Genomic DNA, 25,145 nt, shown 5'->3' with positions numbered 1-25,145 from the left:
CCTGCTCCCAGCGTTGCTTCTGCTTCCTCAGGCACAGCATGCCCTGTTTGGCTCTCAAACATGCTGCTGCGTTCTTTGGCTGGAGGACAAAACAATTCCTACTACAAATATCTACAAATGCTTTCCTATAACTGGCTTTCTAAGGAATATGTTGGAGTGTGAGGTTCTGTCACCTTATACTGAAGTGGGAGCATGGGACTTTACTGGCAGACAAATTGGTTTACTAGCATGGTTTAACATCACCTACTGTCTCCTTAAAGTGCTAAGTGGGAAGAAAAGAAATACATAAAAATAAATAAAACCCTATTAGCAAAGGATTACTGAGTAAAAATCTAAGACAATGAACAGGAAAAGTGAAGGGGCAACAGACATGCTAAAACGCTGCAGACAACAAGCTACTCATAGGAAAGTGTATTTGTTCTTTCTTTTTAAAACTAGTTATTTATTTTCTCTGTTCTTCAGGCCTAATGTCTCACAAATGAATTTCAGGGAGGATTTTGAATCATGATGATATCATGGGTTAAACCCTTTCTCCACTTTTTGAATGTAAATTCTTTTTGACATTCTTACTTATTGCAGAGTATTGACTTCTTTCCTACAACAAAACCAAACACGATTTGGTTTTGCATAGTTAACATTTTGCTAATGGGTAGCCAAGATTCTCTCAGCAGCTCTACAACATTTTCTAAAGCACACTGGCGTTGTTGTAGCAACTGGTGGCTGATCTGTGAATAAAGCAGATGTCATTGTGGCAGGATAAAGGGAGAATAATCTATCACCCAGCCACTACCACTCCTGCCCAAACAAGTCATCAAAATGACAACTTTGGTGTGTAGTCATTAATTAAGGTCTGTGTGTCACCTTATTTCATCTTTTTGTTATATAAACCTATGTTATGTTATAAACACTAAGGATTTCTCAGCCCTTCACCATGGTCTTTCTCATGAAGGAAGCACAGCTAGGATATGCTGAGGCACTGACAGTTTGCCAACTTCCTTTTAGTCTTTGATTGATTTTGCACTTTCGTCCAAGCTGGTCTGGCCTAAATAAACACAATATATATTCTGGGAAGTTGGTTTTTTTACTGTTTAATCTGAATTCAGCTCATGTGTCTTGCAACTAGATGGGCAAGCATCAAAACATCCTGACAGGTACCCAAGATGCGTACTAAAGGAGAGACAGAAGCAGATAAATTGCCTTCCTAACATCTCAGAAAAGCTTTAATCCCTTTATTATTATTTTTTTAACTTCTTTTCTAACTCTCACAATTTGTACTTACTTGGTATAACTCATTGACCCGAGTGAGTCACCTCACATCCCCCTCTTTTGGTGGCAGAAAATACTGTGCAGTTTAGCATTGTCCTATTAAATGCTTTCCGTTAGAATATTTGTTAACTTTTTAATATGCTTTCAGTGATGAAGCATCACAGCAACTTGTCGCTGCTTTATGGAAACCCTCAGACTTTGCACTGAGTTTCAGCTTGCCAGAGGTTATTTGTTCCCCCTGCAGAACTGCTGTCCACATCTTCTGACTTAAAAAGCCTACTGTCTGCTACCTCCTTTGCCTCACATCTTTGTTAATCATTTGACTTAAGGAGACAACGTGAGACCAGGTTTCTACAATTTCCCTGGTGCGTGACTCGTACTTAATGTGGAGGCTATATTAATTATTGTGTGCTTAGCATTTAATGAGGTTGAGAAGGAATCTCCTCACTTCAGCTATACACAACATGCAGTGACCCTACTACATGCAGTGAACACACTTTGAAACACTAAAATCTGGGTATGTATTTTAAAATGTAGGCAAATCGGTCGTTGCTTGAGTTCCGTGGAACAGGATGGCAAAAGAGGAGAAATCTGGGCCATAGTCCTAACTCTTTCACAGACTTCCTTTGTGCCCACTGGCCAACCCTCTTGTGCTTTGTGTGTCCTGATTTCCTGTCTGTTTATGGGGATAATAGTGGCAGACTGAGGCCAGGCTCAGTGCAGAACTGTTGTTCAACTTGATACAACAGTGTTACAGAAGACCAAAAGGAACTATCCTTTTTAAAAAAAACAAAAAATATGAAAAAACTTTCCCTTTTTTTGTGATAAATTATATATATTCCAGTCCTGTGTGATGGCATTATGGTCTAACACTACTACCTGTACTGTATCTTCTCTGTCGTTCTTCGTTTACTTCTTTCTCAAGGTGGCAGTTATTTAATATCCTCTGTAGTTTGAAACAGTTCAGATCGAATTTAAATCATTCAAAAAATAAGCTATATGTGGACAGATGTGATGCCCATAGTGCATATTTCTGCAAGCCCACGTGCAAAAGAAAAGAAATTAAGTGCAAGAAACGACTCACAAAACAGGTTTCTTGCTGATTCAATGGAATAGGTGTTTGGATTTGGCCTGAGCCAAATGAAGTTGCACTATGAGCTGTGTAACAGCTAGGCATCCTTAGCTTGCACTAAAATCTGTCCATTTAGCCAAGCCCTTTCTGTGTTCCCTGGTAGACTCAGTAGTGTGCCTTCCATGTATTGAATTTTTCAGGGATTTTTCCTTCTTATGTGCTTTTTCCTCTGTTTCCCAAAGCATTTCTGGTCTGCACCCTACTTGTAATAGGCCATTAGTATTTTTTTCTTTCAAGTTTTTTTATCTGCCTCCTAGTTCTTGTCTGATGAACTGCTTTTCTCCGACCATAATAAAAAGCAGTCTGATGGCATTTGGTAGGAATTACTTTTCTTCAAGATACTGTTGCCATCACTTGGAGGAACTCTATGTTCCACTGCTGAGAATGAGTCATAGTGTGTGATGGTAAAATGTAATCCTTGGGACAATACCAGAAACCTCTCTAATGGATTTTTATTTAATTTAATGTAAGTTCTACAGGGCCAAAAATAATTTTGGGGGTTTTTGTCCTTGAAGTGCTAAGTGTGTTATGCCAGTTTGGCCTGTTATTTTGGAAATAATAAAAGGATTTCAGGATAAAAGGAGAAATGGCATAAAGGATCCAGGAGGGAATCTGCTAAACTATTTGTAAAATCTTAGTAGTTAAAGCAGTGTTTGCTGACATCATGTGAGTGAAACAAGCTCAATAACATTGAGAGAATAAGAAAAATTAATGACTGGAAAAGGGTTGTGAACAATGAGTAAATGTGATTAACCAATAATATTAAGCACTATCTATGACACAGTTCATGTGAAGACCCATTTAAATTGATGAGACTGCCTGATAAAGAGCAAAACTCAGCACTGTATTGTCACAGTTTTTGCTACAATTTCTTATGCAAATTTAGCCAATGAGAGATCACCCCTTCTGCTCCACTCTATTTACCTTTGTTTTAAGTAATTATCAGTGCAGCTTTCTCAGTAATATTGCAAAGGTGAGTTAGGGGGACATTGTATATTAGATGACTGGAGTAATTCCATAGTTCTTGTATTGGTCTGGAAAATAAAAAGTACACTGTGAGAGGATGAATGCTTTTTCATGTTGAGCGTCCTCCTCCTCTATTGTGTAGTAGCCCCACATTCAGATCGAAAATCAAGACACACAAGCCATCAGTGACTAGGAATGGACCAGAGACTTTATAAACACTCTATAGAGAGCTAAAACTCCAAGTGCTTGGAGGGAATAAAATAACAAGCACATACAAGCTGCAGGCAGGCATGCTGGTGAAAATGGGACAGTGACGCACTGCAGTAACAGAAAGTTGTGCATAATGTGTTGTTCCCCAAAAAAACTTCTGTGCATAATTAGAAATTAGAGGAGCACAGGGTTTTCTGTGCTGGTAGTATCAGGCTTATGATGTAGTGCTAGTGAATTATTTATATCAGCAACCATAAAATCATCTGTGGAGTTGGTGTGATATATGTGACATATATTTTTGGGGTATAGGGAACGGACAAAACCTAGCACAGGAAACACAAAAACTAAGGTCAAGTCTTCTGTGCTCAGAGAGTTTGGCTATGTGTTATTTTGATACTATCCTCTTTACCTCATTTTCAGGGTTTTTTGTGCGCACAAAATCCTAGAAACATTTCACTAAAGTAAATATAATCTCAACTTCTCCCAGAGATATCAAACCTCTTTACGAAGCAGTATCTTTCCTAACAAGAGCGCATTGCAGTGACATTGCTAACAAAAATACAAGGTGAAGGTAAGGAATTATATGAACCTGTGAGCACCGGTAGTAAATACACTGTTACACTTACAAGTGAGATTTCTCTGTGACTTGTTTCTGACCTCTCAATTGCAAATGGCATGATATGTGCTAATAATAAATCTATGAATATGTAACAACAACAAAATGGAAACATCAGTAATTTCATAAAACCTTTACCATTTTAGACTATCACCTCTGGACAAGAGAATCACAAGGTTCTGGTATCCTTCTTCAAACATCTGAAGTCCTTTAGATCCAAGTACTTCTTTTCATCATTTTGACTTAACCATATGTTATTGTTTGTTTCCAGAGGGAGGATTCCCTTAATTTTTGTTTAAGATTAAATTGCCCACCTTTGAGGAATTATTGGTATGCTTTTGATAAAAAAAGCATGAATTGGGTTAGCAAATTAAGTCACTTGCCATGGTGGCGACTGTCTGAGATAGATAACCATAAATTAAGGCTGAATGTTTTGGAATCTAGATGAACTTCATAATCCAAAGTTCTGCTGTGTGATAAAAATCCTGTACTGCGTTCAATTTTGGACAGTTTGGAACATTCAAGCCTGACTCGAGCTGTATCCATCAGTTGACAGCAGTATCAGTCATGTTTGGCCAGCCCTGTCTAGGCATGTCAGTCACTGAGTCTGCAGTTTTGTCCTTCCACCAACAGCAGGGTTGGAGAGCTTCTTGTTTAGTTGACTTCTTGGTGTTACACTTGGGGGCAGGGTTCTGTATTAGTTAATACACTAATTTTAGACATTCACAGTGCATATTTCCTGATATCTGCTATAATGTTAAATGTAAAAAGTTGTCAGAAATACTTATGCTGAATCTTCATTTGAATATGTGTACCCTGACTGCAATTTGTGATGTTTCTGTATTCAACAAATTTATTTTTAAGGGTGGTCAGTTAAAAGCACTTTTGTAATCCACAAGACAGCTCATTCAGAGCCTTGTGTAAAATGGTATGTGACCATTATTTTCTCATTCTAAGAAGCTGTGTACCCTTACAATAACTTTACCAAATCAACCACTTAAGAGTATGTTTTAAGGATATTTTCAGTTTAATTATCACTGTTGAAAGACATATCTCCATCAGGTTTGTGCATAAAAGGCAAAGAAAACATAATTGTTGACTGATTCATGTTTTATGTAGGTACTTCGAGTATTCAAGCTAATAGTATTCAGGTTAGTTGTCCTTCTGAAAAGGCCAAGAGGTAAAATCCTTAAAACTTGCTTAGGAAGCCCAAGGCAGAACGGCTTCTTTTCCATGAATCAGGGTTCTGCTATCAAATGAGGAAGTGAGATTTCATAAATAGTAGCTTCCCAACTTGCAATTATGCTTGTTCTTTTATGCTTACTACTCCTCTTACTCTTCCTGCTTCTTGAATGTATGTTTTCTTTAAAAGCCTCAGCTAGGTTATTAATCTGGACAGCAACCCAGTGCTTCCCTTGGTTAGTAGACATGAAAAAATGTATTTTCTTTTGAGAGCTATATTGTTCTGCAGTTGTGTGCATTTCACTCCCATTGTGTGGTTCTTCACCAAGTAAAAACAGAGCTCTTCTATCCCTGAGGACAAAGAACAAAGTGTTGTCGAGGGGAGGAATATCTACAAAATCGTAAATCTTTCTCCTTCTTCTCTTTATTCTTCATGCCATTCAAGCCCATTTAGAGAATGACCAATTAACTCCAGACTCATGGCAGATTATAATGGGACAGACTCCTCCTATCTAAGATGACAGAGCCAAATTTCCAAATACTTTCTAGCTGAATGCAGCGTTTGGTTTTCTTTGCACCTTAATTCATAGTTCCCAAACTGATATTCCAGTTACCAAACAAATCAACATTTTCTCTAATTAATGCACTGAAAACCAGCTGTAAAATATAGGGAAAATGTGTACCAAATCAATTTCATTGTGCATCCGGTTCTTTATTATTGTGAGTAAAACTGTTTAAAGATATTTGTCCTTCAATACTTAATCTGCTAGCTGTACATTGCACATCACTGTATACTGAAATATACAGGAAGCAGGAGTTTTACAGATTGCTTTTACATGGCAAAAACATGCTGCAAAAGTAATAATTTGTAAAATAACTCTAATCAGTGAAGAAAACACACTTTTGGCTATGATATTGTATCCACTAAGTAAAAAACCTATACAAACTGGGAGGGGGAACAGGCAGAGATTCCAGAATTAAATGTTAGGTCTGAATTATTTAACAATACTAGAGTGTTGTAATTAACATCCTTACTGTATGTACTTCATTGCATTTTATGTCTTATCAGTTCTTCATGTGTGGAATTTAGATGAACTAAAAGCAATTACCCCCAAAAATTGCTTTTATATTGACAAGTTTTAAGTTTGAAAGTAGATTTCGTTAATCATTTTACTTTGATATCCCATGCTGATGTCTGAATTGCATAAAAATTCTATTTGGTGTTAAGTGGCAGGTCTGCAAAGAAACTGTATATTTAAACCTAATTATACATTGCTAGGATCAAGCAGCTTGTGTTCTTACATAAATAACATATATACAAAAAGTGAGTTAAAAAAACCCACCATGCCACATTCAGACGAGTTCTAAAAGGTTTGGTTGTTATAGCAAAACTTTGCAACATCTTTTGTGATACTTCTGTTTATTTTCTCAGAAAACTTTGTTTTCGCAGTCTGAGGTGGGAGTTTTGCCTCAGAAAGATCAATGGAGGCAAGATATATCTGTATCATCTACTCTTGTAACACTTGCTGTTATCAACAGGAGTCAGTGAAATGCACTGCACGCTCGATGGTGGTTTGTTTCCTTTTCTGATGCCCCTCTTAGCCTCATTAAAGTTGTGAGATCCTGTAGTCTGGAAGTAGGGAAGAATCTGGTCTGTCCCAGAGAGAATATGCAATACCATTGATAGTGCTGGGCCACGTTTCTTACCCAATGAAGAACAACATTAAAATTAGATTTTTTTTTTATCAGTCACAAATTAGTCAAGCAGGAGGAACAGAATGATTCTAAAACAGATAAATATTTACCACTCAATTATCTGAAGAAATTAGCAGTGATAAAATGGAAATACTGTAAAGGGAACACAAAATTACTTAGCTGGACTCTGAAAAACAAGTGAGTAGTCTTTAAATTTGCCTAGATGTTTCTCTGGATTTTTGAGCTCTGGCTTTTTTTAGGAAAAAGAATAATGTAAATGCCAAAGAGTTGGACAAAACGTAAGCTTTGTATTCTATCCATGAGAATCAGGCGATGTGTGTCATGCTAGTTTTTACAGTCATAGTCTACAGTCTTCCACTGATTAAAATCAAATTTGACAGTAACACAATATAGAGGTTTAACTGACAGCATACACAGCACATTTGCTAGTCATAATGCCACAGTTTAATGACTGATGCATGTGGGAAGCTAATTCGGATTTTTGTTCTTGAATGGGATAAATAAGCATCCAGTTAATACCAATCATGAATTCAAGCCATGTGACAAAATTGATGCTACATACTCTGTTTATGTTTTGCATATTCTGCAAATTGAGCTGCAGGAAGAGAGCCAGTTTGTACACACATCCGGAGAGAAAGTTCATCCTGCTTTCTGACACATCTAACAATTGCAGCTGAATGTATCCAGCTTGTTGCTGTTGTGTCCACAAACTAATTACCCTTTCTCTGTTAAATAGCCTAAGAATTACAAATTGTATGCCTGTTTTGTGAAAAAGCACAGGTTGAACAAGCAGACGTAGTATAAATAAAATATTTATATAAAAATAGTCTCTTAGAAAATATACTCTCTTATCCTATGGTTGATTTTTCCAAAAGATGGAAATTTGTCTGGATTTTCTTGTTTTTAGGCATATTCCAAACAGGATTTTCTTAATGCTTTTTTCTTTAATTGAAGAAAAAAAGGTAAGGATTTGTAACCCCTACCGCTTGACTTTCGTTCCAGACAACTAGCAGCAAACAGGAAAAAACCAAAACCAAAACAAAACAAAACAAAAAAAGACCCCAAAAAACAACAATGTGTGTTTGTGTATATACATATATATAAAGATGCCAGCTTTTGTACTTAAACATCTAGTACTGTCGAACATATCCTGCAAGTCCAACTAATAGAAATATCCTAGTTAAGAATAATATATACAGCTCCAGTTTTTCCTTGCTGTTTCTACAAAATCATTCCACAAATAAAGCCAGAGATCTACTTTAATTGCAGAATAGTTCAAAAAATGTTGGTAGAGTTCTTTTTAATTAAATAAATTAATATTAGTTTTATCTGAATAAATCGTTAAATATTGCTATTATTATGCCCAAGTGTCCCAAATCCCTGTGCTAAAATCTGCAGCCCACACACACACAAAATAGGCAGATTAAGCAGTGTCTAAAGAAAACTTCAACAGTTCTACTTGCTGTAGCAAATTGTATGAAGTGGAAAGATGGGCAAGACCAGCAGAAGCTTTTCACAAGTGTAGAAGCCTAAATCTGTCATCCACACATTCACATGGGCAATTCACGATGGGGCACTGTCCATCCCATCCTGTGCAAAGCCCTTTTTTTTAGGATTTCTCCCTACCCCTCCCTGCTTCTTACACACTGAAGTTTTTTACCATCTTTTTTCCAAACCAAGAGTTAGTTGCCATGCTCAGAGATTTTCTTCTGACTGGTGTCTCTTCACAAGGCAGTCAACGTTTCTTGCTTTAGAGGTGCAGGTTAACTGACATGATCTTTGTCTTTCTGGTTTGTGTGTCAGGTGGCTTGGGGTAGGGTTTGTTTGGTTTTGTTTCTTGGCTGACTCTCATAAGAGTCTGAAATGTGTATCCACATAAGCAATGAAACATGAGAAGAAAAGAGAGGGCTCCATTCATCAACATTTCTTCTGGGAGAGCAGGTCTTTCCTACAGCCTTGTGTAGGTATGTTGAGTGCATGTGCAAATGTATGCATGGCCAGGGGCATGTCAGCCTGCCCAGCCACATACTTACTTACAGGTATACACTTCTGTTCTTTCACTGCATGTGTTGCATTTAACATAGCAGCACCAATGAAATTTGCAGTTGCACTGCCACACTCTTGAGTATTGGTGTGTATTGTAGCCTCGACCACAGCACATCAGATCGCAGCCATTGGACTGTTGGGCTGTCTTGTTGCACATCCTTCCCTGTGTTCCCACACTGCCAGTGACAGGGTCTTCTTCACAATAATTGGGAGATTTTTCTATGTACACTAAATCTGTATCCATGGGTTTGCGATAGGAAAGTGGCTTCTTTATTTTGAGGAAGGTTGGACGCTTGTTACGACTTGCCCTCACTGGTTCGACTTGAACGGCTTCATTGTATTTGTCCTTAAGGATGTAGCCCAGCTCCCGGAATTTAGGCAGAGTTGTCCAGCATGTTTTAGTGGTACAGGATCCTGAGACCCCATGGCACTTGCACTCCAACTTCATGTTTTCTTCCAGAATCTGTATTTGGAAGAACAAATAATGATGCATTAATTCAAGCTAGACTTTTCAAAATAACAGGGTTATTTGATGCATATTGAATGACAGTCATGGATGGGTTTGCTCTCCAGCATGAGTTGCCACCAGACACAGGCCAGACACAGGCCAGGTTCCCACCAAAGCTGTGGGTTTCTCGTGCCTGGTGACTCTGTTGCTCACCACTGTTAACTTGAGTCCTGCCTGCAAAGCTGATGCCCCTTTTGCACATTGAGATAAGCAGGGACAATAACTTTGCCTAATTTCACAGCCCATGGACCAAAGGCAAAATGGGAACCTCCTTAACCACAGCTTTTCTTCACTTTCTTTTGGAGTATGATTGTACAGTGCTTCAGATTTCTTCTGCTGCAATTTTTAGCATATGGCAGTGAAATTAAGAACAGGCAGAAAATCACACCTTTACATGAAATGCCACATGCAGGATGCTTTGAAAGTTCAACAATAGGTACTAGAACTTGATTTTTGTCAACAGAGATTCAAAATTAAACTGCATTTCAGTCTTTGCACCAAAAATTACATAAGCTTCTGCAAGATGTGAACAAGCCAATAAACTCTATCGATGCTTATCCTCCTGTCGGTCTCACATTAATCAACAGTGTAGGGCTGGTGACCGTTTATTCATACAGGCATCATCTGTTCTAAATGTTGCAAGTTACTGCTCCAATGTGGAAATCTAAGTATTATTTTGATATACCATAATCTTAAGTTGTTTGCACTTTCTGGAGGATTTGAAGTATTTTATCTCCTCTCACGTGGGTAATGGAGCATACAAAGTGCCCCAGATACTTTGCAAGAAAACTAGGTCTGTCTTAGAGCACAAATGATAAGAGTAAAAATGAGGAATTGGTTTAATGTTTTGTCATCAATTCTTGTGAAAAATTTTCTACCTCTTTAATACTGTAAAAGCACCTGATACACCTAAACCTCAAGGCTTGCTCCACCCTGTCTTGTGGCCTTTTCTTTGTAGGGGGTCTCATGCTAATGCCTGAGCTGTCATGCCTTTCCTTTTGACGATAACAAGCTTCATCCTCCCTTCAACCTTCACATCCCTTGAAACTTTATCCTTGTATCTTCTCCCTCTTGCTGTTGGTTTACCAACCCAGTCTTTGCCAAATAAAACCAGAGACCAGCTTAGTCCCTGCTGTCTGTCCTGAGCCCTATAACTTACCTCACTCTAGCATTGCATTAATGCTAGAAAACATAGCTAATTCCAGCAATTAATTTCCCACTGGTCTTTGCTTCAAAGAGAACATAATAATTTTGGTGATTAAATTGTGCCTAACCTGGCAGATACCAGCAGCAGAAATCCCAGCCAGAAGCATTATCTGGGTTCAGGGAGTGGCCACATAATTTTTCCCCTGAGAATCCCCAGCTGATCTGTACAGACCCAAACTTAGACAGCCTAGAAGGCTGGAGGGAGGTCAGTGATATGGAAGTTTGAATTAACCCTTTGCTATAACCCCCACTTCAGTTTTGGGCCTTAGGAAAACTTACCATGCAGACATCATCTGCTTTTCCACCAGCTGCTGCTGAAAATGGCAACCTGCACTGAAGGAGCCAAGTCCAGCTTGAAGGCTAGACACGTGTGCTGGGACTTCAAGTCTAAAATCTCAGCATAAACTGGGGGTGGCAAGGAGAAAAAGCACATCTTAAGTTGTACAGCCAGCAGATCATAACCAGTGCACTAACACTGGCAGGCATAGTCTAGTCCTGTTCTTGGCAGCCTTAAAACAAGTAATTTAAAGACTGCACGTACTAGCTTATTATTCTCATACTTTTTGGACTTGAGGCTGTTCCCATGTCACCTAGGCACAGTAATTGCTATTGCCTAACCTTAGGATAGTTTGTAGCTTCTTCTTTACTCACTGTTCTTCCTCTGCCCCTTTTCAATGAAGACTGGGATTTCAAAGGCATTAAAATAGCTTTATTTTTATTTTAGTCTATGAGTGAAGTGTCAGCACGTGTGTTCTGAAGACTGGATTAAAACCCCTAGAAAGTATAGGTCCAAGATTTTGACAGTAGTGAACTTCACATACATTAGGTTACATTTTGTGCTACTGTTTTAAATTAGCTTTTCATGACTGCCCTAAAACTCACATGTGAGAAACTTCTTAACTTGCAGCTCTTTGGCTTACATTTTGCATTATCTTGTTATCTTGAGTTTCTCCCTCAGCCACTGCATACTTCTTTTATTGCTCACTCATTCATAAGGTAGTATACTTAGAAGACAGATGAGGAGACAGAAAAGGAGTTATAGAACAGAAACCGGAAGAATAACAAAAATTCTTTTAGCCTAATTTGTATCTTTTTAAAAGCTCTCTTTTTAAAATTTGAAACTAGCCAGGGATACATTTCTCAGCCCTAATTCAATCACTGCTCTTGTTCAAGTGGCTGGCCTTATATCGTGGTACAATGTTCAAACTTGGAACAAAATATTTCTAACTTGCCTTCCATCAGGATCGTCCAAATTGGTTTGAAACATTAATACAAAATACATCATGGCTTAGTGTCATCTATACAGGTAGGGGTTTTTTTTCCCTACTTTACTTTCCCTACTTTAAATAGTTTAAATTGCCTTTTGGTTTATTTCATTAACATCCCATGTATAGCCAGCAATCTCTGAGACAACATGTAGTTCCACTGCAAAGAGCTGAGCAAGCTACAGGAGCAGTTAAGCAACTGGGCAGCTTTGTTTCACATGTTGGTCTCCTGTGCTGGATGACATGATGCTAGCCAAAACGAGCTTCTGCTTTTCTGGTCTTGGCTAAAGCTGGGCACGAGCACTTAGGGTAAAAAGGTCTGGTTTGGTCTGAACATGAGAAGTTTGAGCAGTATTACTTGAGCCCAATACTTCTCAGATACTTCTTAGATGCCTTGGAGGGGGACAGAAGGGGGCAGAGGGGTAAGAGTTTTGTCTTTTAAAACTGTACCACATTTATTGTTCTCATTTTTTTTTGTAGATAGCACTTCCTAAGATTTACCGGCTAACCCCCTCTTTTCTCTTCACAGTTACTGGGATTGCATTTCCAATATACTGTGCTAAAATAACTCAAAAACCTCTGCCTAATTTGGGTCCATTGAACTCTGCAATTGAACTTTCCCTTCCAGCTCTGCCTTTTCTAACCCAGCTGCTGTACCTTTCACTCACAAACCCTTTTGTTGGTTCTGTTCTCGTATACATACCCTCCTCGCTGGTGCTGTCTTTCAATGCAGTGTTTTGCAAATTCAGCCAGAGATGAATTGACTCTATAGCCTTTAGAAAATAGGCTACATGTAATTTGAACTGCCTATCCTCAGCAAAAGCAAAAGCCTGTAATGGTGATTAGATAGTTTTATTGTACTGTGATATCAGGTGCTTGGACTATTTGTTTTGCATTAAAATATGTGGACAGTGATATTTTAATACCATTACATCATTCTAGTAGCCTCTGGTAAATCAGTGCCATTATAAATTCAAGATGAGGGTTGACAAGAGAAGGAAGAAAATAAAGTAGGGAATACTTTGGGTAGGGACAGGAGTCCTTGGTCTTTTGCTTGGTTTCTGTGAGCCAAATGAAGTGCTCTACCCCTTAAAAACTTGGTCTGTGTTAAAAACAGAAAGCAACCTTCACCTTTCAAAATCAAGATCTGTTTCTTTGAAGGTATTAGCCCATAGCTCACGCCTGTTACATTAGACTAGAACTTTATACCTGTTATAGGCTGACTTTTGTTAAAATGTAACAGCCTGAAGGGCACAAAATTTAAATCCTAGATCCTCTGTTTCTTACCAAATGACCATATCCAGCTCTGTCAGCCATGGAAAGTAAATCTGTATGCACCAGTGAATGCTCTGAACTGGATTAAATGCGAACAAAGAGCTGGAGTTCTTTTAGCTTCGTCCACTTTTTCTTTGAGCTCCTACAGTAAACTGTCAGTACTTGTTTTTTTGTCTCTCTCTCTCCCCTTGCCATTAGCCTCTGGGAAATAGTTTGTGTGAAGAGAACTTGCACTGGCCCTCTCTATTGATATTATCTTCAGATGTAGTACCTTTGGGCACTGCCATTAGGAACTTAACATATTTTTTCTTTGCCTTTAGTTTTGCAGAGAACACGTAGGGTGCGTCATGTGATGGTGGCAAGCTGTAGCTCTGGAGAACGTTGCAGCCTAGAAGCTGCACGGGCCAGTACCAGCACTGTGGTCCTGCAGTGGGCGGTGATGAACAAGGGTGTCTAGTAATGGTACCCTGGCTGGGCGCTGGCTGAGCCAACAGTTCTGGTTTCCAGTGAAACCAGTGGAAAGTGCTGGCTGGTGCAACTTCGTGCTACAGTGGCATTTGCTTACAAATGCTGCTGCTGCCATGCCGCAGCCATGTCAGAGGTGTGCCCTCCATGTGGCGAGATGGGTGCTGCAGGTGCACATAGCAAATGGAAAGGTTGCTGTGTGGCTGGTGTTCTCAGCAACTCCAATCAGCTGCATGCAGTGGGTTTTCTCAGCTTAGTATCTCTGTTACCCAAGTTAGTGCTCTGTGCCTCCCTGTGTTTCCAGCATCTAAAGTCAGCTGACTTTCCAAATGCATCTGCCAGGGCAGTCTGGGACCCCACATGCCCACTCATGTGGGGTCACGTACTGCACAGCCCTGGGTTCAGTCACCAGAACGCTAAAACACTCAATGACAAAGCTGTCCTGAAGAACTTACAGTTTGAAATACAGTGGACCATCACGCCTCCAGTGCATTCCCGTTCACCAACAGGGTTACCCACAGAAACTAAATCCTGCCTCACCTTTAGTACACTGCCAATACCATAGTGCCTGAGGCCAGGGACTCTTTACTGCTTCATCAGAAATAACTCAGACTCCAGTCTACATGTGAAGCTGATGTAGACAACACTGATTCCTATCCCACCAAGGCCATAATCTTTCCAAATTTTGTCTGACATCAGACCATCTGGGTCAGGAAATACCTGTCTTCTACAAGTGCCTGCATGCATACTTTAGTATAGGTCAAAGAAAACACAACTATTGGCAAAACAAGAGTGGATTTTTCACTCCAGAGGAGAACATGGTAGGGCTTGGAGAGTGGTCACAACATTTCTGTGGGCTGGAGAGGCCAACAGACAGATGCAAACCTGCGCGTTTCAGCTTGTGGCAGATGAGGACTTATGATATATTTTACTTTCAGAGGCAACTGTAGCTATAAGACTGATTTCCTCAAACTTCAGGAATGAGGTTAGAAGTATGTTTTTTGCTTTTGAAGAGGGATTCATTGAGTAAAAGTATTGTTTTAAGCCAATACAATAAAGCCATGTAATATCTAGTCTTTCAACAAATTAACTTTTTGAGAACTAAACCATATATAAAGCAACTGGCAGTGAGGTCTAGAGTGAGACTAGGCATTGAAAAGGGCAGAGGATGTATATGCAAGGTTGATTCGACAAGTAGTCAAAAGATTATGTCTAATTAAATTGACTAGGAAATTACTCTGCCGGTTACTTTATTCAAGTGTGCCAGTAATCTCAAAAGGATGATACAGTTTAAGTAACTTGTAGCACTGTCTTAACACCCAAGCTCTGAAACTTGAGGAAAGTAGAAATAATACTTGGTGCTTTTTCACTAGAAAACAAAAATGAACATGAGAGACTATAAAAGAAGAAACACTGCTGTTGAAGACAAACCCTATGAAATCTTTATGAAATGTGAGAAACAGCAAATAAAAAGTACCCAAATGAAAGTTTAAAGTTAGCAAAAGCATAGTTAAACAGAAGAGATTAGTTCCCATCAATGGGTGTTCACTAACTATATTAATAAAGCTGTTGTAAAATGTGTTCTGTAGAAATACAACGTATTTTACTGTGATATCTTATGGCAAACTAACTGTGGATGACTGTGGAACTGATAGTATACCATATTAAGAGTGATTAATTCCAGACAGTCATTCATAGTTCAGTTGAACATATTATGAAGACCTTATTAAATGCAGCCAAAAGATTTTTTCTTCTCATGTTTTTGTTTAGTAAATCTGTGCAAAAGAAAAATATCTTAAGTGGGTATCAAAATTTGGTACACTGAAAACACTATGAGCCATGACTATCCCAGAAATACTACCACCCCTGGCAGGTTGAACCATTTTTTTCATTACAAGAATTTTTTGTTTCAAATAAAAAATGGTTGAGAAATCACCACAGCATGTGACCTATATCAATTAAACAATCATTGCACTTTCCTTGGAATAGATACCTAAAGATCAGGCAACATGCTGGTCTGAGGACTAACATGAAGACAGCCAAGAGAATGCTGATAAATGACATAATGCTAGAAACACCACAGATGGGTAGTATTTCCCAATACCGGAATCTACCTTCAATAATGGATATCCTATTTTAAAAAGCAGAAACACTTTTTCCAGAGTCTAAGTCATTATACTATTAAAAATTAAGACTTTGGAAATTCTATGCTCTCATAAGTTTAACCTTTTGTGTACTCTTCCTGCCTTTTCTCTATGCCATTGCAAAGCAGGAGGTTCCTTACATTTCTTCTATGCACTTGATAGACTTCCATAACGATTTTTTACTTTCTGCCCTGGAATGTTGCCCTTTAATTCAGCTTTTAAAACAAAGTTGACTATATGCAGCAGTAATTATTTTCTAAATGCAGTATCTATTTCCACAATACACCAAATAAGTAAAGAAAAAAAATATTAGTCTTTTGGTATGGTCACAGTACTCATGCACTATTGTCAGCACACACAAGGCGAATGAGATGTTCTTCTCTTTCCTTTGGTAAGTTGTATTGTTTAAATTAGAAGACAGAAGACCTAGTTTCCTTCATTCAATGACTAGTACTGTGCAGAAAAGCAAATGAACACAGAAGTCTAAGAGCAAGGCCTCCCCTGCTGAGAGGAATGCAGCAAAAAATATTTTCTCCTACATATTTTTCTTATACTTCTGATAACCTTCATGACTTGCCATGTACTAAATCACTTTAGCACCACTTCTGAGACCAAAAACAAAAGATCAGTAGAAAATAAATGTCATAGGATGCTTTCATAACTGTTATTTTTTCAGAATAGTTGGACTTAGGATAACAAGGACATTGCCTTTTTTAAAAAAAAAAAAAGAGATTTAATGAGACAGATTCTCACAAAACCTAATAATGCTTTTCTCAAACTAAACCATAAGGCATGGCCCTTGCCTTTTTCAGACTGTAGGAACTGCTATGTGAAATAAAATAAGATGTCATAATACTTCAGCTTTCTGTCACTGAGAGGTCCTTTTAGGAGAACACCTTATATACCACTGTAGCTGCTCCTAGGATAAACTTCTGCCAAAACCCTCCCAGTTTTGCAAAAGTAGCTATGAAAGTGGATTCCATGTATGTGGCTCAAAGTCTGTATCTAGCTTGCTCATTCCTCAATATTTTTCTCTGACAGCTCTGCAAATCTAATCATAGCCTGTGAAAGTCAAATAAGGTTTTAAGTTTTTATTTATCTTCATCAAGATACTGCTTGCAGAGATAGTGGGTATGGTGTGGTAACACCTGATGTTAATAGCTCAGCAAAATCTGATACAGATTTGAGAGGAATGATACACGGAGAAATCCACACTGCCACGTCAGACAGTCCCTCCTCACTGGCAAGTCTCATGCCAGGTATTCTCTTCTCCCTCACCCCCTCCCTTTTCCATCATATCTTATAACAACTGCAAGCTAGCCCGTGGGATTCCTTGCCTTTTTATGTCTCTCATGAACACATTCCAGTTTTCCCCAGAGAGGAAGTACCTGCACCCTCACCTCTCTCTCTCTGGTCATCAAAATGTACATCGAAGCCATTAATTCACAAGCTGGAACTGTAAGCTTCAGGTTGAGTTTCACATACTCTTAAGGGATGTGGTTAGTGACAAAACTTTCTGTGTAATATCAAATACAAAATCTTCTTACCCTCCCTTCCTCCTGTTGGCAGCAAGTCCTATTTTAGAAGTTTTTTCTCAACTACGCGTTACCAGCCTAATGGTTAGATAAGTTTTATATCAGGATATAGACTGAAAGTAGTATGTTCCTACATACTACAGGCACATACAGGCAAATAGGCTGTGGCATGGAGGGTTCCTGGTGTGGGACTTTTTGTTTTCTGAATTGCTAATGACAAAAGCTCAGTACTTGAAAGCTGGCTTGACGGTTTATTCAGGGGTTAATGCTGTGATAGCTCTTGGTACATCTCTCTACAAGACTGCTCTGACTTGCATTTTCATTTTGTGGATTTTTCTACTTAAAAGCAAGGCAAATATTTTAACAGGAAAAAATTGAAATAATTTGAAAACATAACTGTCGATGTGTTTGACAAACTACTTGTTTTTAAGAAATAACTCTTGGGAGACCCATTCTCTCACCTAGATTAGACTGGATCAATGCAGTGCCAAGTAAGTGTCATCATGTTGGAAGTTTAAAGATCAGTCATAAAAAAGAGCTTGGAAAAAAAGTTCTGAAAAAAATCTGGTTTCTTTTAATGTGCTTTCACCCACTATTATTGGAATATAGCTGAATTTTCTTAAAGCCATTCAGCATGTTATTTTATATTCTATATTTATTTAAGCGGAAGTATGATTTCCTAGCCCCTTACTGAAATGGGATTGTGAGATTAAGGGAAAATTTATCTAGGATCGGTATTTTCTGCTGTCCAAGCAAAACTGACACTGTGGATGTGATGGATTTTAGCTTGTGAAATACTGTTCAGTCCTGCTGTCTGGCCTACTTGGGTACCTTATACAAGGTACAAGGGGGAAAGGGGGGTGGCATTACAAGATCACGGATAGAGTTGTTGGTTATATTATCAAGTTTACCTTCCTATCACTATATAAGTTTTCTACAGTACATATCTTCCTCCTCAAAAAGATACTGGATAGCATGTTCATGCAAGAAGTGCATCAAAGATGATGACTAAGGAGTTTTGAAAGTGAAGAAACAAGATCGTGTTCACTGCCACTAAGACAATTTACAAAGGAAATGAGACAGCAGATTTTCTGGATTTGGACATGTTACCAACATAACATTCCTTTTTAGATTGTAGCTACCTTCCTTATATTCTGGTCACAAATTAAAAATCACTCCAAAATACTGATGCTTCTAAAAGAGGCCTCTCTAGTGATCTGTGCACTATTTTGCCATGTATTAAAAAGATAAGGAGTGTCCACTGTTTAAAATGTCATTTTCCCTAATACCTACTTCAGTCTAGGAGCTCAGTCCTGCAGTCAATGTATGGATCAGAGTAATGAAGCCAATGAAATCTTAACTGAGTGATGTCTGCCAACCTGGACCTCTTTGAAGTCAATATAATCCCTCTAGCCTTCTATGTCCAGTATGTCTGGTTTTAGTTTTGACCTTGGGACAGTGATCTTCATTCATACCCTGGGCTTCTAAATGTCAGTGCATCAAGCTGTCATTAAAATGTAGGATGGAGTAGGTTTTTTAAAAAAAGAGAGAAGGAAAGTAATTGTGCTTATAGTTTATTTTTTAACATGCTATTTGTGAAGACATTGGAAGTACTGCCAGGTAAGATGAAATAAAATTTTACACTCCCTAGTTCAGGAACAAAATGAGTTAAAGTCTTGGGTGTTATTCAGGCAGGGATGTCATCGCTGCCCATCACTTTGGGCCATGTCACGGAGCCTGAGTCACTCTTCATGTAGAAAAAGTCGGGAAAAGAGGAAACGACACAACTGGAATTCATCCTCATCACAGCTAATGTACACAGAGAGAGGAATGGTACAGGGTTGACTCATTCACACTAAACTTCACCTTCCCTGTTACTCTCTGCACTGGTAGTGAAGCACTCCAGCGAAGTGGTGCTGGCATTGTATAGTAAAGAATTGGGAACAACCAGGTAGAGCATTTTGACAAATGCTTAAGGTGTCAAGGGAAAAGTTTCCAAAGAGTGATAGAAACCAAAAGAACCATGTTACTTGTTCCAGACAACTCATCAGAAAACACCTCTTGTGCTAAACTAATAAAGCCAGGTACTGGCAGGAGTACTAGTTGCAAAATAATATCACTTCATATTGCTTCCAAATATTTTTAACCAATAGCCACACAGAGTTAATTATAGGGTCATTTAGTTGCATACCAAACTGTGAGAGTTAACCCTTAGGTACTTGGCAAATAATATTATGCAAGGCATATTTCTCATGCTGAAAAGCTTATATAAATTTTTGTTCTCCAAGCCAGCAGTTACAGTAAACAAAGGATGTTTTTCCTTTCTATCAAGTTTTTCAGGTGATTTCAAAGTACTTCTACGTTAGTTTTTCAGGACTGTCTTTATAATAATGCAGTATTTCTTAACTTCATTAATTCCTTTTGTCTAGAAAGAAGCATGAGGTATCTTCATGTTTGGTTCACAGAGAGACATCTTTAAGCTTCAATTGTAATACCTAACATACTTTTCACAACTTGGTAAACAGCGCTGAAGGTGTACCCATTGCCCACTCTGCCTACCTACCATTTATTCAGCACAAAAGAGCACCTGAGCTATCTCAAACTCACTTCCATGCCTTTCAGTCACACTGTTTTGCAGAGATAACATGACCTAGACCATGGCAGAGGCTTCAAGCACACTGCCAAGGATGATTGTACCCTGAGTAGGATATCACCATGCTAGCACTTTGAGCAACAGGCTCCTCAGGTAAGTGATAGCTATTCCTGTAATTTTATGAGAAATTTACCATTACTCCTCCAGCTAATAATCATGCAGTTATTTTAGTTATCATAAGGTAGAAACTTGATCACACAAATTGCGTGTTGTGAACATTTTTCCACAAACTTTGTGTTTACAATTCAAAATATTCACGTGTCATAAAGTAACATGATTTTGGTGTTAATTGTAATATTCTTGTGAGAATAATTATTCCACAACAATGACTTTCAAATTAAGTTTTATACATAAGTTTTCCCCCTCCAGTTGCAGCTGGGACAATAGATCCACACTTCCATGTTTTCAAATAGCTTCCACTTATCAGAGATAAGATCCTACCAGCAGAGCCTATCTCTGTAGCCTAGCACCTGCCAAGATCAGCAGCGCCGTATCTAGGCCAAGAATTTTAACAAGGATCTGCTGGCCTGTTGTCAATGAAGAAGGTGGAATTTCCTAATTTTATGCATAATGCCTAGTGCAGTCTAAGCAAACTTCTTTGGCTTTCTGTCTTGCCAACTTACCTTATTAGATTTTCTCCTTTTCATTCTAGCAGGTATTTTAAGCAGCAGTTGAAGCTTTTGTCTTACAGATGAGCAACCACATATTAACAGAAATTCGCCTTTAAGGTGCACCATAATGATGCACGTTATTCCTGTTGGTCAACTCATCCTCCAGACCAGCACAGCTCTTGCTCTTTGTTAATAGATCTACCTGTTTACTACTTAGAGATGAGTTAAGTAGCACCATCCAACAATACCAATAATAGTTCCTCTTTGTAAGTCATATATAAATGAGCCTTATATCAAGACTGATGTTTTTAACAAAGGGCTAACCAATTGCTCTAGGTCTTCAGTTCAGAAGGTCATAGGATGCCTGTAACAATAGCTTCTAAGCACGACTTTCACTAGTACATAAACCCATCAAAAAAGAAATAATGCATGTCTACAGTACATGTTTAATGTATTAATCAGATATTCATTTTATGAATCTCTCTTTAAGAGGAACCTAAATATAAAGTATAATCCTGTTAAATAGAATTTATAAAAATCTTAATGGTAAGATATTCCTTAACATAGTTATTTAAATCTCTATTGTTCTGGAAAATATTTTAAGACTTTGATTGCACCTTTTAGCCTAAATGTGTTCCAACTATATCAAGGCAGGCTTTTCAGGTTGATTTCCTGAGAAAACAAAGCCTAAGTGCTCACTTGGTATCTGTCTCCCTTCTGCCTTCCTATCTTCTCGTGTCCCATTGGTAACATCTGCAACTTTTTAGTAAGTCAACAAAATATGACAAAGGGTAGACATTTTGAGGAAACTTCTGTGAAATAAAAGACCACAGGGAGGATACAGATCCTATAAATACTCCAGGTGGCAGCGTGAACACTAGTGTTGTTAGATCCCAGGCAACTCACAAAGAAAGAGTTTGCCATCACCTGTAAGACATGCTTTTGCAGGAATGGATCTCCATTGTTTACACTTCCTGGAGATTTTCTTTTTCAACCAAGGTCTTTATCCAAACCTTTTGGACACATATTCTTGACTCCTTAGTGAATCTCTTTATTTACACACTAACTATTGTGCTCTCTCAATAGTTAATTGTTTTATGACTGCAGGATTTATGTACCCAAAGATAACAATATGTACTATGACTCAATTAAAATCTCATGTGGGAATAGCCCTGTAAGAGAATACATAGTTGTACTCATAATTATGTGTGTTCTTATATTTACTATAAGATTTAGTATGCTTAAGGCAAGGCCAGTTTCCTTAGCGTAGGCCACCTGCTGACATTACCAAAAGAACGTATTGCTAGAGCACTAGCAATAGATGTTGGCTTCCATCTGATTTAGAGTCTGTGAATACTAACACTTTCCTTCTGTTTGACCCAGGGGACCAAATCTAGTCCATTAGGTGCAGCTCACTTTTAAGTACCAGAAGGCTCAGAGTCATTTCAATAACCAGTTTTAATGCAAATTAATACCAGTGCCTTTTGGCAGTAATTGGGCATGCAGAGTCAAGCATCCTCCCTGCAATTACCTGAAACCCTTATACTTTAATAGATTAATTCTACATTATTCCAGTACCAAAACAGGCCCTGTCTGTGTCCTTGGACTAAAAGGGGTTTCTTCATTTAATCGATTTTTTAATTGTTTACTTCAAAATACCTAGAAATTTTTTCCATTAAATCAAAACTCTGTTCCATTTGTACAGCAAATGCTAGTAATTATTGCTTTTGATGAGTGTTCAGGGCTTCATGACTTCAGAGTTTTCTGCCACCAAGTGTCTAATAAAACATTTGAACCAAACCTTGGTTTAACTTTCATCTTTACCAAAACCTCTGTTATGTGTTCTTCCAAGCAACTCTGCTTAGCCCAAGTAACTGAGTTCATGTTACTGACTTGTCATTGTAAGGCTCTTGGAAATGTTCCTGGAGATATTTTCAGTTCATATTCTAGAGGTTTGGGTTGCAACTGCAGAAGGTTCCCATTTCTGTCCTTGTTGAGACAACATGGCAGCAGAGATTCAACCACACAGACCTAGGGTTATGTAATGAGTGGGTATACTTTGTCAGAGATGTAATGAATGAGTCTGCACAGTGCAAGATTCCCAGCATAATTCAGTGTAAACTGTATGTGTAGTATAAACACTGCCTGTTTGTGTATTAAAAATGTTTTCAGTTAATAGCCTGGCCTAACCATTAGTTTCCTGCTAACTTGACCAATACCTGTCTTCTGTTATTTTTTTGCTTAAGTTGCTAAAATATGGAGATGGAAGTTTTATGCAAGTAAACCAGTCTTACATTTGGAAACGTAAATCTGCAGTTTGATGAATGTCACCTGAAGAATACAGAAGAAGCAGAACTGTGCTCATCAGCTATTTCTGGAAATTTTGCAACAACTTAGCCCAAACTTTAGGCATGAATCTCAAAATTTTAGGAGTTTAATTTCTCAATAAAACTTCAAAAAGCACAGGTTAATGGAAATAATACAAGGCAAAACAGCCATGTTCATAGGTCAGAGTTGAAGGTTAATAGGTGCTAAGTTTTCTCTTTCTCACAACTTATTACACAATCAGCACAAGTTTTATGATACTCAAGCATAGCATGTATTTGCTTCGAAGTGCTTATGCTTTGTGATAGTTGCATTTGTTTCAACTCAGTAATGTCTGTTTAGAAATGATGGGGGTTTTTCTGCAACATGAGAGACACTGAACTCTACCAAGGGTCCCATCCAAAGCTGCTGAAAACAGTCGGACAACTGAGTAATCTATACAGCAACTATTTTTGCCTAGATAATGTTCCCCTCTAAGTACTGAATGTCAAGTGTATGCCCTGTGGGAAATGTTGCTAACTGTCCAAAGAGAAAGACTGAATTAAATTAGAAAATGTCCAGAAATGTGTGACCTAGCAAGTGGCTTTGCTGAGCAAATTAGTCATTATAGCAAGCATCTGATTATTTCAGTTATAAAATGTGCATGATATTAAATTTGGAATTTGAGACAATTGTTATTTATTAACAGACCCTGGCCTTCGGTCTCAACTATCTTTGTCAGCAGCATGACAGATTGTCAGCTCTAGTAATCATATACATGAAATGCATGTTTTGCTCATAATGCCAGAACCCTCTAAAATTGCAACTGCAGGTAAGTGATAGCATTTATCATTTTCTAATCTTCAGCGTAAATCAGGAATTCAGTTTTCAACCACGTAAGACATAGGAGGGAGTTGAAAGCCAACATACAAGTAGGACCATGTATCACAGTTTCTGTTTAGCTGAAAGTGGAGGACAAGTGGAATGAAAATTCATTCTTACGGATTATAGTTCTTGTGCAGTCCAATTCCCTCTCATATTTTAGACTAACATTAATGTTCCCTTTATCTTTACTCTGGACTGTTGAGAAGATGCAGAGCTTGTCTGTCAAGCTTGGACTTGTTTTAAGACTATTATCTAAAAAAAAAATAAGAAAGCCATAAACCAGAACTTCCATCCTTTCAAAGACAAACAAAATACTTTAAGAGTGCATAGGATGTATTTTGGTTTTGCACCTAGTAAATTGCCCTGCAAACATTTTCTAGGGATGGGGTTTTTGGGAGCACTCAACTGTGTCCTGTGATTCCACCAACCTCAAAGGGAGTTTTCCCATTCAGTGAATTGGACTTCCTCCAAATTCTGTGCTTGGCCTTTCTGGAAAGCCTGCTGCCCCACAACAAACCTGTGGTGACAAAGTCGTCAGGAAAGACTTTGTTGCAACTAAGGCTTCCTTTTCTAATTGCATTGAACTACAGCTGTGGTGCCAGGACTTGAGTCTCGAGCGCTCTGACAGAAGGGGGGCTGTGAAGCACAAGAACTGTAGTGTGGGACAGGATTGGGTTTACCTTGGAAAACGTGCTGTAACTGGACCCAGGTCTGTGGGTGGTCACTCCTTCCCTTTGCCTGTACCTTACAGCCATGTCAGTGAGATTTGTCAGAAGCCTTTTTACATATTCCTTCTGGTCACAGTGAGCCACAAGCCCTGTCCTAAACCTTCTCCATCTGCCCAGTTTAGTCTAGGCAAAATATTGTACAGCTTAATTAAGCAAGCCAGCTACTAGGACATTCTATATAGCCATATTTGGTGCACCTAACACCAGATTTTCTAGATGTTATGTGACACGTTAGCAGTGAAACCATGCTATTGATTTGTTAAGACTACAATTGTTTTGTGAGTGGAAGTGCTGTGTGTTGCTTTGGCTGAAGATTGTTTGTGCAGTGTTTTAGGCATAGTTATCTCCATTACAGTTGTGCCACTGCTCTGCCCCATTCTGCTCTGCCAGGGTCCATGTTAACATGTCTACCAACCTCATCTGTCAGGGTCT

At 38.5% G+C, this 25,145-nt stretch overlaps 1 protein-coding gene across 1 annotated transcript in view; it reads right to left on the bottom strand.

Moving 5' to 3' along the window:
• Nucleotides 1-5,111: 5,111 nt before the first annotated feature.
• Nucleotides 5,112-25,145, bottom strand: part of WNT7A (Wnt family member 7A) — a 40,923-nt gene continuing 20,889 nt past the window's right edge. Inside the window, exon 4 of the mRNA XM_075096689.1 lies at nt 5,112-9,597. Within this exon, the coding sequence (XP_074952790.1) occupies nt 9,118-9,597 (480 nt within the window). The 3' untranslated portion in view covers nt 5,112-9,117. The remainder of the gene's footprint in view (nt 9,598-25,145) is intronic.

The sequence above is a fragment of the Phalacrocorax aristotelis genome, chromosome 6, assembly GCF_949628215.1.
Source record: "Phalacrocorax aristotelis chromosome 6, bGulAri2.1, whole genome shotgun sequence".
NCBI lineage: Eukaryota > Metazoa > Chordata > Aves > Suliformes > Phalacrocoracidae > Phalacrocorax > Phalacrocorax aristotelis.
Note: the sequence above shows the minus strand (reverse complement) of the source record. Positions and strands in the feature narration are given on the sequence as shown.